Consider the following 16,296-nt stretch of genomic DNA (forward strand, 5'->3'; position numbering starts at 1 on the left):
CATTAATCAATAAACAGTCATACATCTGAAACTCAAACTCTTGTCATTAAGACAAGTCTTACCGCATGATAGACACTTAGAGTATGCAGTGAAGCATAGTCAGTCCATTCCCGAAGCTCTAATAGGAACGAACTGCTCTAATACCATAATATAACACCCTAACTTTTAGCACCTCATGATCGTACTAAAAGCTTAGGCGTCACGTACCTCTAAACCTTTTTATTCTATACTATCTTTATTTAATATTGAGCATTCATGAATACGACCGATACTTTAATTAAGAAATTGAAAGGAGTCTTCATTTTAAATCACTTAACCACAAAAGTATATATTCATGTAGCTTTATATACATAGACTTATTTCAAGATTCTCAAAAATAAATCCTACCCCTCTAAAAAACTAAAAACAACAAACGATAAGGAGAAAATAAATTCTAACAACTCAACTCGTGAATATAATCTTCTATGCTCCTGTAGCTCCGCACTAAACTTTCGCACATGTAGCTGAAAGAGGTGGAAATAAGGGGTAGGGGAGTTTTTAGTAGGATCGACATTAGAAGTTTAGTTCATTTTATATATATTTGGTCAGCAATAACAGTCAACAAGTGACAATCCAATTCAACAATTATAGAACATAGAATTCGAACATTCATTTAGCACACCTACAATCACAGGAAACACACTCACAAACAAATATGCGCAAATAGGCATGATGCATGTCTATTCTTATCGTAGGTAATGAGCTCATCTGTCGGTTTCGACCGGCTCCCGACGTAACTCAGCAACCTTTGTATGAGTTTGGTTTTCAGTGTCATAACCCCTGTAAGCAACCTCGGTCTTACAGATGAGGCTCTCTCTAGCCAATGTATGTATCGATAATCTCTGTAAGCAACCTCTATTTTACAGGTGCAACCATCTCTTGGATTGGTCGATGTATCTCTGGAAGCAAATCTCAGTGAACTCACCACCATATCTCTGCTCATTTTTAGGAGGTACACAATCATCTCAACTCGTTTCAATACCAAACAATATCTCTACTTATCTCCTTTTCTTTTTATTCTTTCCTTTTTTTTTCTTTTCTGTGTTCTGCCCTCCTGTGGAAGTGATTCCTTTAGATTCTTTTAATATTTGCTCTTTGCTCTCCTGTGGCAGAAGTTTTCTTAATATTTTTCTTTCCTTTTTCTTTTTTTTTCTTCTTCTTTTCTTTCTTATTATTCCATAATATAAATTATTTTCGCATTATTCACTCACCTCTCCCTAACTGTGTTATGGAAAGGAATTATAAAGTTCTTTAATTAAGTCTGCATTCTCTAAAATTTTAAAGATTACTCTGCTTACTTGCTTTCTCATTAATATTACATATTATAATATTCTTACAAAATAATATCTTTGATAAATACTAATTATAATAATGATTTATTTTAATATAAATGAGTAATTTTAAAGAAGTATTTAAAATAATATTTATAATCTTCTTTCAAAACTTAGTTATAAAACCTTATTTTTAAACTTTTATTAATTACTTTCTAAATCACAAACTTTTTAATATTCTATTTTCAACATCAATATTTTATAAATTATATTTGAACCCTCACTTATTTTCATATTTATAAAAATAATCTGAACTTTTATAAAATATCTATTTTACTCCTGAACTTTACTTATTACCCAAAATACCCAAAAACTTATACAATTGCAAATTGTACCTCGATTTTTATATACAAATACAATATTACCCTTCAAAAATAAAAATTACTAATCTTTCTTTTATACCAAAACCGAAACCCTTAATCCTTTTCTTTCAAAATATTACTTGTATTTTAATCCGTTTTCGAGTTTTTCGGTTACCGATTTTACACAGCTTTTAGTTTAATCTCTCGGTCATCAAAACTTATCAATTTTAATCAATAATTCTCATTCACAACAGCCCCAAAATCATCAAAATAACCTCAGCTGGGCTATTCTATACAACCGTACCGCAATTCACAAACAACAACAATAATTTCACAAAATTTCAACGTAAACTTAATCAAATTCAATCAGCAATCAATCAAACTAACATTCACTTATTAAATTTACATTTAATTATTATAAAGTTACCAAACCCTACCTTCGTACGAAATTAAACCAACGGGACCTCTGAAAAAAATTTTTGACCGAGTTGTTGAAGAAGAAAATGTCAAGAATTGTCTGTGCTTCCTAGAATTTCAATTGATCGGACTTAAGAAGAAAAGGAGCTACGTCATTGTCAACTTCTATCAATCAAAAATAATGCCAACTTATAAAAAAAGAGAATATGAATATTTTTATCAGTATAAATTTTTTTATTAGAATTACGAATCATAAGAAATAGAAGCCAAATTTTTTTATGTAGGTCACGGTTTTTTCATGCAAGCATTCGGTTTCTCTCTCTCCGTATGAAAGGAAAAGAAGCCAATGAATTTTGATGATGATTATATGTGATTAGGGAAGTGTTTCAGCTTGAAGAATATTAGATGTCATGTTTTAATAAAGAAATGAAACATATGTCGTGATTATATATATAGATATACATAGTAAGTCAAGTTTCATTTCCTTTTTTTTTTATTCCTTTGAAGGCTACATTAGATCCCTTCCATCATTATCATCATCATCATAATAATAATAAATTTAATTTTTGTCTATCAAAATAATTTTTGTCTATCAAAATAATTTTTGATAAATAATTTAAATTAATAAAATAAATCATAATTAAATTAAACTTTAATAATTATAAAATTTTATTTAATTATTTTTGTTAAAAATAAATTTTTTTAAACAAAATATCAATATAATATAAATAACTCATAAATAACTAATTATTTAATTTTTAAAAATCCGGAATGTTACAGTATATTTTTACAAAGACTATTTTGTAACTTTACAAAATTTATGGTGCATGAAATGGCAAAAAAAAATAAAAAATAAAAACAGACATTCACAAACAAAAATCACTCCTTCGTATTTGTTTGATATAATCCCACCCTTATAATAACTCGCAAATTTATAATACCTTTCATAATTTCAACTTCCATTTCACCTAATCCAGTTTTTTTTGACACTACAAATTGTCAAAAAACTCACAAGTATAAAAGAAAGAGGAAAGAGAGGGAGGAATACAAATGAATTGGCAATGATATTTATAGGCAAAATCCTCATTTAAAATATTTTTTCCTATACAAAACACAAACTGCATTTTGTAGCTTTTGAATAAAAAAAATTGATATTATATCAATGTAATTACTTTACACACATTCATTTCAACATCAAATACCACATTTCTTTGCATATAAAAAAAATCAGCCTATTAAAATTGTATTTAATTTAAAGATAGCTTCTAATATAAAATAATATTTTATTTTAGTTATGTATTTTTTTTAAGTTTAATTAATTTTATATTTGACACTCAATTATTTTTTTCCAAAAAAAAATAAATTGACAAGTTCAAATTATAACATTTTAAATTTTGGTTGATATTTTCATCTCATATTTAGTTCTAATATTTATATTGAATTTGAATTAAATGGTTTTTTATTAAAAATTATAAATTTAAAATAATATTAAATAATTAATTATTAATAAAAGTTATCAACATCAAAATTAAAAAGAGAAATAACATAAATTAGTCTCTAAAATTTTTTGCCAGATACTTTAAACTTTAACAAATTTTAATCACTAAATAAGTTCTTAAACTTTTATAGCATTGGACAAATCAATCCTCGCATCGTATTGTTCATTTATATAAAGAGACTTACATAAAAGTTTTATAAATTATTAAGAACTGTTGTATCTTTTATTAAATAACAATAAACATTAATTTGTCTAATTCTTTACCAAATTTAACATAAAAATTAATATGTTTTAATGTTTAATAAAATAAAAATTAAGAATTGATTTAGTTATTACAATTTGTTGTGAATTAAATTATCCGATTAAAATTTTTTAGAAACAGATTTGAAATATTAATCAATTAAAAAATTAAATTAAACTAATTTGGTTAAATATAATTTGTTAACCATAAAACTTTTTACCACAAAAATCATCATAAATACATCACATGTGTTAAAAAAAAAACATAATTAAGGTGAATGCATCTAAATCTTTTCCATTTCCAAAAGAAAAATTAGTATTTAATATTATTTTAATTTATCATTAAAAATTTTTTTTTTTTAATTTACTTAGTAAAAAATTCCCCTCTTGAGCACCTTCCCCAGATCCAATTACAATCGCAGTTCATCAAAAATTCAAAATTGAAGCCAGGGTAATGGGTATAAGGAGGCGGAGTACCAAATGCACATTGTGGTGAATAACGTAATCACTTTCTATTATGCATAATCCGCCTTACCTTCTTGGTCCTCAAACATCACACATACTAAAACCTTAAACAAGTAAACAACAACTAGAAAGCTATCATAGCCATAAATTCTTGATTGAAAAAGAAAAGAACAAACCACAATAGATAGATCCCGAAATTGCAAGAGAAATTAACCAGCTGGGCGCTGGCCACAACCATTACCTGTACAACCAATTAATACCAAGAAGAAACAGATTCCAAAAATCAAAAGCCGTTTAGTTTCCATTTCCAGAACCATACAGCATTCTCCCAACTTCGAACGACACGAAAGCATCAACGCAAGCGTATTGAACCTGCTCCGCCGTGAGCCACGCGTTATCCCAGCGGCTCCGACTGATCCTCTTAGGCTTCTCGATCTCCAATCCGAGCACTCTCTCCGCGAGCCTCTTCAGGCCCGCTCTTTTCATCTCACTCTCACCCAGCACGCTCTCCGCCAGACCTCTCAGGTCAACGAAATTCTTCACGTTGAGGTTGTAGTCTTCCAGAAGCTTCTCCACGTCCTCCTCGATTCCCACGCCGAGGAACGTGTGTCCCTCGTTGACGAGAAAGTCAACGAGAGACTGCGGAACCGAGGGAGAGTGGAGGATCTGGAAGACGAGGCAGCGGTTGCCGACGCAGAGCTGGAGAGTGGCGACTGGGTTGTCGGAGTTGCGGTGGGTGTTGGGACGCCACTCGATGTCGAGGCCGACGAGGACAGTGGTGGTGGTGGTGGTGGAGTGGTGGTTGAGAGTGTCGGAGAGCCAGGTGTCGACGTGGGAGGGAGAGGTGGTGAGGAGAGTGTGGATGGTGTGGGTGTGGAAGACGACGTCGTAGAGGTTGTAGTCATCGTAAGGAAGGTTGTGGTCAACGACGCTGATGATGGCGAGTGTTGTCCCACTCCCTTGAGTGGGTGCGTCGTGGTTCTCGTGGTGGTTGGGGTCTCCCATTGAGAAGAGTTGTTGGAGCTGTCAGCTGTGGCCTATGAAGGATACTCCAATGAAATTATCGATTTTGTATTGAGGATATCGTTTTGAATTCAAATCAGATTTGGGAGATTTAGAACAAGTGTCCTCTGGAGTGAAATGGTGATTGGTGTGGTTGAGCCTTTGGGGCGCTACTTTTGATTTTTCAAATAAAGGTTTATAGTTGGATTTTAAAATAAATAAATTAATTAAATTTATGATTAACTAATATATGTATTTTTAAAATTATTAAAATATAAAATGTAAATAATTCTAAAAATATATATATGAAAAAATAATTAAAAAATATTCAAATGAAATCAGAATTTATTATTTTTTATTATTATTTTTAGAGTAAATAACTATTTTTAACTATGAAAGATTCAAGTATTGATAAATTCATTCATAAAAAAACAAAATTAACGATATACCCACTAAAAATAGATTTAGGTTGACAAAATTACCCATACTCTAAAATCTATTCAGAATTTTTAAATTACCTTTTCTAACATTTCACCATCACTGCAAGGACGGATGTCTATATATAATTGTGGGGGCAACCGCCCCCACTACAATTTGAACATTTTTTTAATAGTATATAATAATAAAATTTATTTGTCCCACTAAATTATTGAATTTGACCCAACAATAATTTTTTATTTAATTTTTGGTATTTCATAGTCAATTTAAAATTTTCATATTAGAAATCATTAGAATGATCAATTCTCAATTTAAATGAAATTTGTGCTTTTTCTTAGAAATCGACTCGAAAGAATATTCTTTATCTTTTTTTATATTAATTTTAATTTTTTTCCATAACAATTACATTAATTGAAAGAACTTTTTCAATTATAAATCTCAATAAGAATTAGCTTATAATTGTATGAGAAGTAAATTTCTAAATAAGTATTTACTTATATATATGTAAGGATAATACTACATATCCAAGTCTTTTTATGAACTAAGTCTAACCAAGTTAAACAATAATACTTGAAGTAAGTCTAACCAAAATTTTGTGTCTCTGTCCATCAGTGTCTTGTCATATCCTGTTCTCAGTGTCTTGTCATATCCTGTTTTTAGAAACAAACGCAGCCTTAGACTAACTTTGGTGGACTTGGTTAACAAAAGAACATGAATATATAGCATTATCCTATATAAAAAGATAGATATTTGGATTGTATTGTGAAAAGAGAGCTTACTTAATTTTTTTAAAATACGAAATCTAAATAATAAAATTCTAAATTATATGTTATTATTTAAATTACTATTTTAGTGTTTTAATTTGTAAATTAGATATTTTAAAAATAACCATATTATATATACATAGAAAATAATTACCCATATATATATATATATATATATATATATATATATATATATATATATATATAATAAAAAATATACATTAAAAATAAATTAAACAATACATATATTTATATACAAATATATAATGATTAATGAATAATTTGATAACTGATTTTTATGTATAAATAATATTTTTATTATAAAAATTATTTTATATATATATATATATATTGTCTCCACTATCAAAATTTTCTAAATCTGCCACTGCCATCACCCCATTTAATCCCACAACCTTTTTTTTCTTTTTTCCTTTCACCGCCAACGCAACACCCGCATCCGTCATCATCTGATCATATCACCAATGAGCTCCGTTGAGTCCATTTTTGTTGTTGTCAGTATACCAAGAATTGATCTAATAACTGTAATGTCCATCTTCTTTATTCACTATCTACAATGTCCATTTTATTCCTCTTCTTATTCTGACACGTCAACCAACCATCTTGTGACACGTGGTATTAACCCACCACGTCATCATTCAACTGACGGAATGACTAATGTGACCAAGTCGTGTATCTTTCGGGAACGATTTTGATTAACTTTATCTTTCGATGACCAAAATAGAGATCGAAGTATCTTTCAGGGACGATTTTGATTATTAACTCAAGAATGATTGTAACTGAATTTTGTTTTAAGCATGAGGTGGCATTGGAGTAGGTATTGCGGTGGTGGAGTGTTGCGGAAATAATTCAACAAGAAGGTGAGTGTGGTGGTAGAAGAGGAAGAGGAAGAGGAAGAAGAAGAGAAAGATAGAAAGTGAGATTGGGTTAGGTAAAGAAGGGATAATTTGGAAATTCTAAATAATTTTTTAGAATTTGGATAGTTTTGTCAACTGGAATCTATATTCTATGGGTACAACGTTAATTTTATTTTTTCATTGATAGATTTGTCAGCACTTTAATCTTTCGTAGTTAGAAATGGTTATTTACCCTTATTTTAAACTATTAATTCAATTTCTTTAGTTTAATAATTCAATAACATACTTTTAAGTTTTAACCCACATTTTTAAAACTTGCATAGTTAAATAATGACAAAAATAATAAATTATGATGATCTTTTAATATTTTTCAATAATAAAATTAGTTTATTATTATTAAAAAAAGTCCGTTTATAGTTACTTAATTAAACTAATATGTTAAGAAATAAGAATATTTTTATGGAGACTAGAAAGAGTCTGTTGGTCGAAAATAATTTATTTCGAGAAACGAGTGTATTTGAGAAGTTAGTAAGCGTGTTTCTTCAAAGAAGAGCTTGCATCGAGAGAGAATCTTTAGCAAGGGATGTTGAGCAAGAGTCAAAACTACCACGTTTGGTCAACAAGTTGTTCGATGTGTTTAGTCGAGGGATCCAAGTTTTGAAGGTTACTTCTACCAGTTAGTTTAGACAAACAAAAGAAGCGGAAATAATTATTGATGGATTAATGTACGTGGGGAGTTACATTTCAATCTGATTGGTTGAAGATTTCTATAAATAGGATAAGACTCGAAGGCACAAAGGTTGAAACTTTGCTTCAGAAAATACTCACTCACACTCATATTTGCATTCGAGTTTCTTTTCTGTAGAGTTTCTTCCACCATTTTTATCTTTCCATTTACATTTTCTGTAAACTTTATTTTTCTTGCAAGTTTATCTTTCAAGCAACATTTAATTTCCTTGTCCAATTTTACGTTCCAGTATCTTTATTTTCCATTTTAAAAGTCCTTTGATCGAATCGAAGGTATTTTTCTGTTTCATTTAAATTCAATGCAAATCATTTCAAATTTAGTAAATTTATTTTTCAAGGTCTTTATTTATTGTTTTCAAATTTTCTTAAGTTTTTGTCTGATCGAAAGATTTTTGATGCACTTTGAGAAAACTGGTACTTACAAAGAGGGGTAGGTTTCGCTCCCAGACCATTAGATATCGAACCACCTTCGATTTGTTAAAAATTGATAAAATAAATTGGCACGTTCAGTGAGACAATTTTGAAAAAATTAAGTGTGTCAAATAATTTTATGTGACCATAGTGTATGCAATTAAGAAGTGGAAGGATAATACACATGGCGGATGAGGTTTCGAATGTTAATGGTGGTTCAACCACAAATGATACTGCACCAGTAGTTGCACAATCTTCAGACATTACTTCACGTTCAGAAGGAGTGGTAGTAAGTAAAATCGTGGTGTTTACCAGTGGCCAGACAGGGATTAATGGGCGTAATACACGCCCACGTGGTAACCCAATACCAACACAACCCTAAGTAACCGCTGGTTGGCCTCTTTATGGCCTTCCTCCAGGTTATACGCCACCAGTAAGTGGTTTTATCCCTCCAATTTAATTTGGAGGCATGGTTGGAGTGAACAATGTTCAAATGCCACAACAATATCCTGAGTATTCTCGAGATTTTAATGTGGGTTTTACATCGAATGCTTCCAATTCAATGGTCGCATTTTGACAACATGTAGAAGAAAGTCATCATGATTTGGTTAATTTGTTGACCCAACAATGACCACAATCCTAAATCCTATGATGGCATATTATGAGACGAAGTTTGAGTGTCTTGTAAGACAAGTAGAGCAGATTGCTTGAATTGTTAACTATGATATAGTTGAAAGGTAAAATAGAGGAGGAAACTATGATGATTTTGAAAACTTGCTTCAAAATGATGCCCTCAGAGGCAGGAAAAATCCTCAATTGATTTCTCGTGGCCATAATGTCGATGATGTATTGGCTCGATTACATGCTAATCAAGTTGGTGGGCGATATCAAGTCACGAAAATTGTGAAAGACGTCCTCAATAGGGTTGGATTCAATGTGGGTTTCATGAATCGACCCTATTTTGTGTCAGCTTTTCCCTCCTACTGTTCAAATGGTAGAAGTGCCAAGGGGAGTAAAAACACTAAAATAGTCATAAAGTTTGCTGGAGAAGTTGGGAGATCAACTACTGAACACGTTGCTCGATATTTAGTCGAGATTGGAAACTTGGCAATGATGAAAATTTGAAAATAAAGTTGTTTCCTTCTTCGTTAACGAAGAATGCATTTACCTGATTTTTGAATCTTAGACCAAATTCGATAACAACTTGGGCACAGTTAGAGAATGCTTTTCATGCCCAATTTTATCGGGAAAAATTGAACGTAGCAGTTACTAACTTAGTGGCTTTAAAACGTGAGGATGGCCAATCCATTGATGATTATATGATCCATTTAAAAAATGCTAGGAGTCGATGCTATGTGTCTCTTCCTGAAAGTGAATTAGTGAAAATAGAAACTATGGGATTAGGTTTTTACATGCGTCAAAAGTTGCTTAATGTTCATATACCTTATTTGGCTCATTTGGCTGAAAGAGTACGTCAGGTTGAAATTCTTAAGAAAGAAAAAGAAAAATATAAGAATGATGAGAGAAAGTTGAAAAGTAAGTCTTTTTCTCGAAAAGAAAAAGTGTCTTATGTAGCAATGGAATCCTTGGGTGAGGAATCCGATTTAGAGGCAGAAGTCAATTTGGCTGAACTAAAGAAAGAACCACCCTAAGTTTGTTCCTTACTTAGGAAAATCTCAATTAGTGATAAATCGAGTGATTCAAAATATAAGAGTGGAAAGAAATATAGTTTTGATATTTCGAAATCGGATCAAATATTCAATGTGTTGCTTAAAGATAAATAGTTAGTTTTACCTAAAAGCAGAACTTTGCTTTCGATAAAAAGTTTAAAAGGGAAATCTTACTGTAAGTTTCATCAAGCAACTAGCCATTCGACTAATAATTGTGTCCGTTTCAGGGATTTGATACAAGAGGCGATCATGGAAGGGCGGTTGAAATTCGATGATGGAAAGAAAGAAATGAAGGTTAATTTTGATCCCTTCGATACTGGAGCCAGTTTTGCTGAACCATATTTCGGTGTAAATATGGTTGGATTTTCTTATGATTTTGATACTGCCTTGGGAGACTTCGAGTCTAATGTTCGATCAGTCTATCCTAGCATAGGAGATGGGCTGTTAGAATTTTTGATGCATCAAAAACTGAAGGATCGGGTCGTATCTCTGTGTCCTTGATGTAATGCAGTTTTTGATACTAAAGTCGCAATAATCTTTGAGAAAGACAGAATGAAAAAGAAATTGGCTCATAGAGAGGAGCAAGCTCGGCAGAAGCATCTAACTCGACGAATAGAGGAATAGAGTTCTGGAGGCCCTCAGAGAAATTCTATTATACCTTTGAATCGTTCTCAGGCTCTGGGTGTGCAATAGATTCGAAATTGTCAGGAATTTCACAACAGGGACGCTCAGTACAGGCATAATCCACAATGGGGCCATCGAGGACCTCCTCAAGGTCGATACCCTTATTTCCGTGGCTGAGACAGAGGGAATCAAAGGGGAAGAGGAAAAGGTGGATGTCAGTTACCAAAGGCGTCTCAAGGTGATAAAGCTAAGGGGGCAACCCCTTCTGTTCACTCCCGGGTGGTGTTCCCAGTTGATAGAGAAACATACCCAAAGAAAATTCCATCTCCTGCCAAGTTGGATAAAAGCAAGGCTGTGATAGTCACTCCTGAGATCGACAAAGAGAAGGTTGCTGATTTGGATAAGGAGTATTTCAAGGAAGGGAAAGATGAGGGAAAGATGAGATGGTCAGTACTATCTCAATTATCCCAACTAAATATCTGGGAGAATATGAAGGAAATCCAGGTGAGGATTATGATGTCGATGACGAAGAAGCTTTCTCGATTATTCTATATGAGGATGAACCAGGCTATTTTTAAAGGCCTTCTGAGAGGCAGAAGTCTCATCTTTGCGCATTGCATATTACAACGATGATGAGTGGGATTAAAGTGAGTAATGTTTTAATCGATGGAGGAGCAGCAATTAGCCTTTTGCCAAAAAGGATGTTAATGAAGGTAGGAAAGCATCCTGATGATCTAATTTCCACTAATATTTTTGTGACAGATTATAGTGGAGTTTCTACTCCTACAAAAGGGTTAGTTACCCTTGGGGTGTAGGTTGGGTCCTCTGATCGAAACACTGTCTTCGTGGTTGTGTCATTGAAGGTTAGCTATAACGCCTTATTGGTGCGTGATTGGATCCATGGAGTTAGAGTTGTACCATCTACTGTGCATCAAAGCGTCCTTTTATGGACAGAAGAAGGGAAACCTGAAGTGGTCAAGGCTGATTCAAATCTGTATGTCAAACAATTGCATGTTGATTTCAGGGTGTATAGTTCTAAATTGAAGCCTTTGAATGTCGACAGGGTGCTTAATTCCTTCAATTGTGAAGGTTTTTTCTTGACTTCAGAGGGTTTGAATGTGAAGCTCTGCCATCCACAACTTGATGCTCCTCCAATTGGTTAGGACTGTTTAGCATAAGTGGTGATTTGAAGACGTCCCTCCATGGTTGATGAACGAGACGTCTCGAATTACCTAGTAACTTTAAGAAATTATCTACATAGTTTTTCTTCTGTTGAAAATAAAGTGGTTCTTCTGATGAAGTTGAATCATCTAGGGATTTAGTTTCCTCTTTCCCAGTTTGTAGTACAAATTCAATTTCTTTAATCGAATTTAGTCATGGCTTAAGTTCCTTTTGTTTTCCTAGTTTTAATAATGTTATCGATCAAACTACTGTTGATATAGCAGAAGTCCATTGTATCGAAAACAACTCAGTTGTTGAATTGGATAATAATAATAATAAAGTATTTTCAGTTCCAATAAATCTGTTGATTTATCTTTTGATTGCATCTATGATTTGAAATTTTGGGTTTCAAGAAATATTTAGTAAAAGATGATGAAGTTACAAAAGGTTTCGAGTCACAGGATCCTTTGGAAGAAGTTAATTTGGGATCTGTTAATGATGTTCGGATCACTTACATATGTAAGAACCTTGTGGAACCATTTCCAATAGAATTACTCACTCCTTTATATGAATTCAAAGATTTCTTTGCTTGAGATTATCATGAGATGCCTGGTCTTGATCGTTCTCTTGTGGAACATCGATTAGCATTAAAGTCATTTGCTTGACCAGTAAAGCAAACGCCTCGACGTTTTGCTCCTGAAATCAATCAAAAGATTAAAGAGAAAATTGAACGTTTGATTAAAGCAAAATTCATTTGAACTGCACGTTACATGGAATGGGTCTCGAACATTGTTCCCGTAATGAAGAAGAATGGAAAGTTGCGAGTATGCATTGATTTTTGATATTTGAATCATGCTACTCCAAAGGATGAATATTTTATACCCATAGCAGATATGTTAATTGATTCTACAGCGGGTAATGAAATTCTGAGTTTTATGGATGGTTACTCAGGATATAACCAGATTTTCATTGCAGAGGATGATGTATCCAAAACCACTTTTCGATGTCCTAGAGCATTGGGATGTATGAATGAGTGGTTGTGCCGTTCGGTTTAAAGAATGCTGGTGTTACATATCAATGTGCCATGAATACTATTTTCCATGTGTTTATTGGAGTATTTATGGAAGTTTATATCGATGATGTCATGGTTAAGTCCAATTCAGTAAATTAACATCTCAATCATTTAAGGCAGGCGTTTAAAACGATGCGGTAAAAAGGGTTAAAAATAAATCCTTTGAAATGTGCATTCAATGTGTCTCCAGGGAATTTCCTAGAATTTGTAGTTCACAAAAAGGGGATTTCCATTAATAAAAACAAAGCTAATGCAATCTTAGAATTGCCTCCTCAAGTGCATCATTTCTTGGAAAGGTTAATTATCTTAGAAGGTTTATATCAAACTTTTCAGGTTGAACTCGAATATTTGCACCCCTAGTAAAGCTTAAAAATGAAACACAGTATGAGTGGACAAGAGAGCATCAAGAAGCATTTGAATCGATCAAGGCTTATTTGTCTAAAGCTCCAATAATGGCAACTGTTCGTCCTCATGAGCCTTTAAAATTGTATATCACAGCATCTTCGAATACTATTAGATGCATATTGGCTCAAGATGATGAAGAAGGACATGAATGTGCCATTTATTATTTTAGTAGAGTGTTAACTAAAATCGAGACGAGGTACTCTCCCATTGAAAAATTGTGTTTGTCTTTCTATTATGCTTGCATGAATTTAAAATGTTACATGGTTGCAAAAACTGTGAAGGTGATTGCACAAACATATTTGGTCAAATACATGTTATCCTATCTTATGCTAAAAGGTCGATTAGAAAAATGGATGCTTGCATTGACAGAATTTGATTTGCAATACACACCGGCTAAGACTGTGAAAGGTCAGGTCATTGCAGATTTTCTAGTAGATCATTTGAATAATCTCAATGACCGGGGGGCAAATGTGATCGATGTAGTATCCAATTGTTGGAAATTATATTTTGATGGTCCAAAACACAAGGATGGTACTGGAGTTGAAATTTTAATTATTTCCCTAAAAGGTGTTCCATCAGAATTTCTTTTCGAATTAAAATATCCTTGTTCGAATAATATAGCCAAATATGAGGCTTTGATATTGGGCCTCAAAATTTTGGCTGGTAAAGGGGATTTAGATATTCAAATTCTTGGAGATTCCCAGTTTGTTTTAAAATAGTTGTCTAAAAAATTCAAATGTAATAATGAGAAATTACAAAAGTATCTATTGATAGCATGGGAGTTACTGGCATCTTTTTGAAAAATATCATTGGTTCACATTTCAAGGATGTGGAATGAAATTGCTAATGAATTAGCCCAAATTGCATCGAAGTATAAGGTATTTCCTGAAACGCTAGAAAAACTGGCAAGAGTTCGTCGGATCTTGGTACCCTTTGAAGAAAGAGAGGCTTTAGCCTTGGATGAATGGGATGACGACGATTGGAGAAAGCCAGTTGCTGAATATCTAAAAGATCCTAGCATTTGGGTTTAAAGGAAAGTAAAGTTAAAAGTAATGAATTTTGTGTTGATGGCTGATGAGTTGTATGGAAAAGGCATCGATGGAAGTCTTTCTAGATGTTTAAGTCAGTCAGATAAATATATTGCTTTGGGAGAAGTTCATAAGGGTATATGTGGTGCCCATCAGGCTGGAATGAAAATGAAGTGGGTATTTCGACGAGATCATGTTTATTAGCCTTCCATGATCAAAGATTGTATTGATTATGCAAGAGCATATCAAGAATGCCAACAACATGGAGTAATACAACAAATCCCAGCTTTTGAATTACATTCGATTATTAAGCCATTACCTTTTCAAGGTTGGGCTTTGTTTTTGATCGGAGTAATACACCCGCCTTCGTCAAAAAATCATAAGTTTATCCTAGTGGCAATTGATTATTTCACCAAGTGGATGGAAGCCATTCCTTTAATCGAAGTAGGGAAAAATAAAATTATAGACTTTATTGAAGAATATATAATTCATCAATTTGGGATTTCCCAAACTTTAAGCACCGATCAAGGAACTATGTTTACTGGTCAACGTCTTAAAAATTTTGCAGCTTCGAGGAATATCACTATGATAACTTCAATCCCATATTATGCACAAGCAAATGGTCAAGTTGAGGTAGCGAATAAAATATTGATCAATTTGATTAAAAAGAAAATTGGTCGTAAACCTCAGACTTGGCATGAGATTTTGAGCCAAGTATTGTGGGCTTATCAAAATTCACCCGGAGATTCAACGGGTACTTCTCCTTATAAGTTGGTATATGGTCATGATGCAGTATTGCCATTAAAAATTAATCTTAATACATTAAGAATAATGAGGCAAGATGATTTACCAATCAAATATTACTAGAATGCAATGTACAACGAGTTAAGTGACTTAAATCAAGAATGTATAGCACTTGAAAATATGGTCTACCAAAAGAACAGCATTGCTTGAAGTTATAATCGTCGAGTTAAAGAAAAGTGTTTTAGTATAGGAGAGTTGGTGTTAAAGATTATATTTCCAACTGAAAAGAAATCGAAATTTCTTGGTAAGTGGTCTCATAATTGGGAAGGACCTTTTCAAGTAGTCAACTTGTATTCCGGGAATGCATATCGAATTAAAGATATCGATTCGGGAAGTGTGATTATGTCGATAAATGAAAAATACTTAAAACAGTATCGATGCATGTAGTATTAAATCTTAATATATATGAAGAAAAGGGAAGTACAGGTGTTAAAAGTCTATCAAAAATTAAATCTTCTAAAAAAAGGGTGTTAAAAGATCTTCGAGCTCCATTCGAAGTTGTGCTCTTTCATCATTGAGAGCAAAATAAGCTCTGGATTCTTCATGTTCATCATATTGAGCTCTATCATATCTCCTTCCAATATCTTCTTGCTTGGTTTCCAATTCACAGAGTTCTTTGAAGAGCTCTTGTCTCTCTTGTTGCGCTACTGTGTAGGGCTCTGTTAACTCAACCCTTCGTGCTCGAATCCTGGCAAGTTCTCTTTCGAGTTCTTTTTCTCGTCTATCAAAGTAAGCTTGAGTATTTGCAGCTTGAGCAATTCTCAATTCATATTCTTTGTATGATGTTTGAATTGATTGAAGGACAGCGCTAACTTCTTGCAATTCTGTTTCGATTTTAGCCACTCTCTCTTGAGCTTCTTTCAACCTGTCTTGAGTGGTGGCACAGTTGTTTGAAATCTTGAGAAATTTTCTACTATAGAAGAGAATTGAGAAGGAACTTGGAATTCAAGGAAAGAACTCAAAAGTTCAGACAAAAGGCTGCACAAGTCAGACTATGCAAACC

General features: G+C 32.7%; 1 protein-coding gene across 1 annotated transcript; it reads right to left on the reverse strand.

The window, feature by feature from the left end:
• Window positions 1-4,320: 4,320 nt before the first annotated feature.
• Window positions 4,321-5,459, reverse strand: LOC107636711 (3'-5' exonuclease). Its single transcript, XM_016340204.3, has one exon. It carries the CDS (start codon window positions 5,295-5,297, stop codon window positions 4,587-4,589), a length of 711 nt encoding a protein of 236 aa, XP_016195690.2. The 5' UTR covers window positions 5,298-5,459; the 3' UTR covers window positions 4,321-4,586.
• Between the last annotated feature and the right edge of the window lie 10,837 nt (window positions 5,460-16,296).

The sequence above is a fragment of the Arachis ipaensis genome, chromosome B4 (genome assembly GCF_059453495.1).
Source record: "Arachis ipaensis isolate K30076 ecotype BB chromosome B4, ASM5945349v1, whole genome shotgun sequence".
In the NCBI taxonomy this organism is placed as follows: domain Eukaryota; kingdom Viridiplantae; phylum Streptophyta; class Magnoliopsida; order Fabales; family Fabaceae; genus Arachis; species Arachis ipaensis.

What these genes read in the sequence shown, in the direction of transcription:
- LOC107636711 (XM_016340204.3), bottom strand. Translation starts at nt 5,297, where the DNA reads ATGGGAGACCCCAACCACCACGAGAACCACGACGCACCCACTCAAGGG.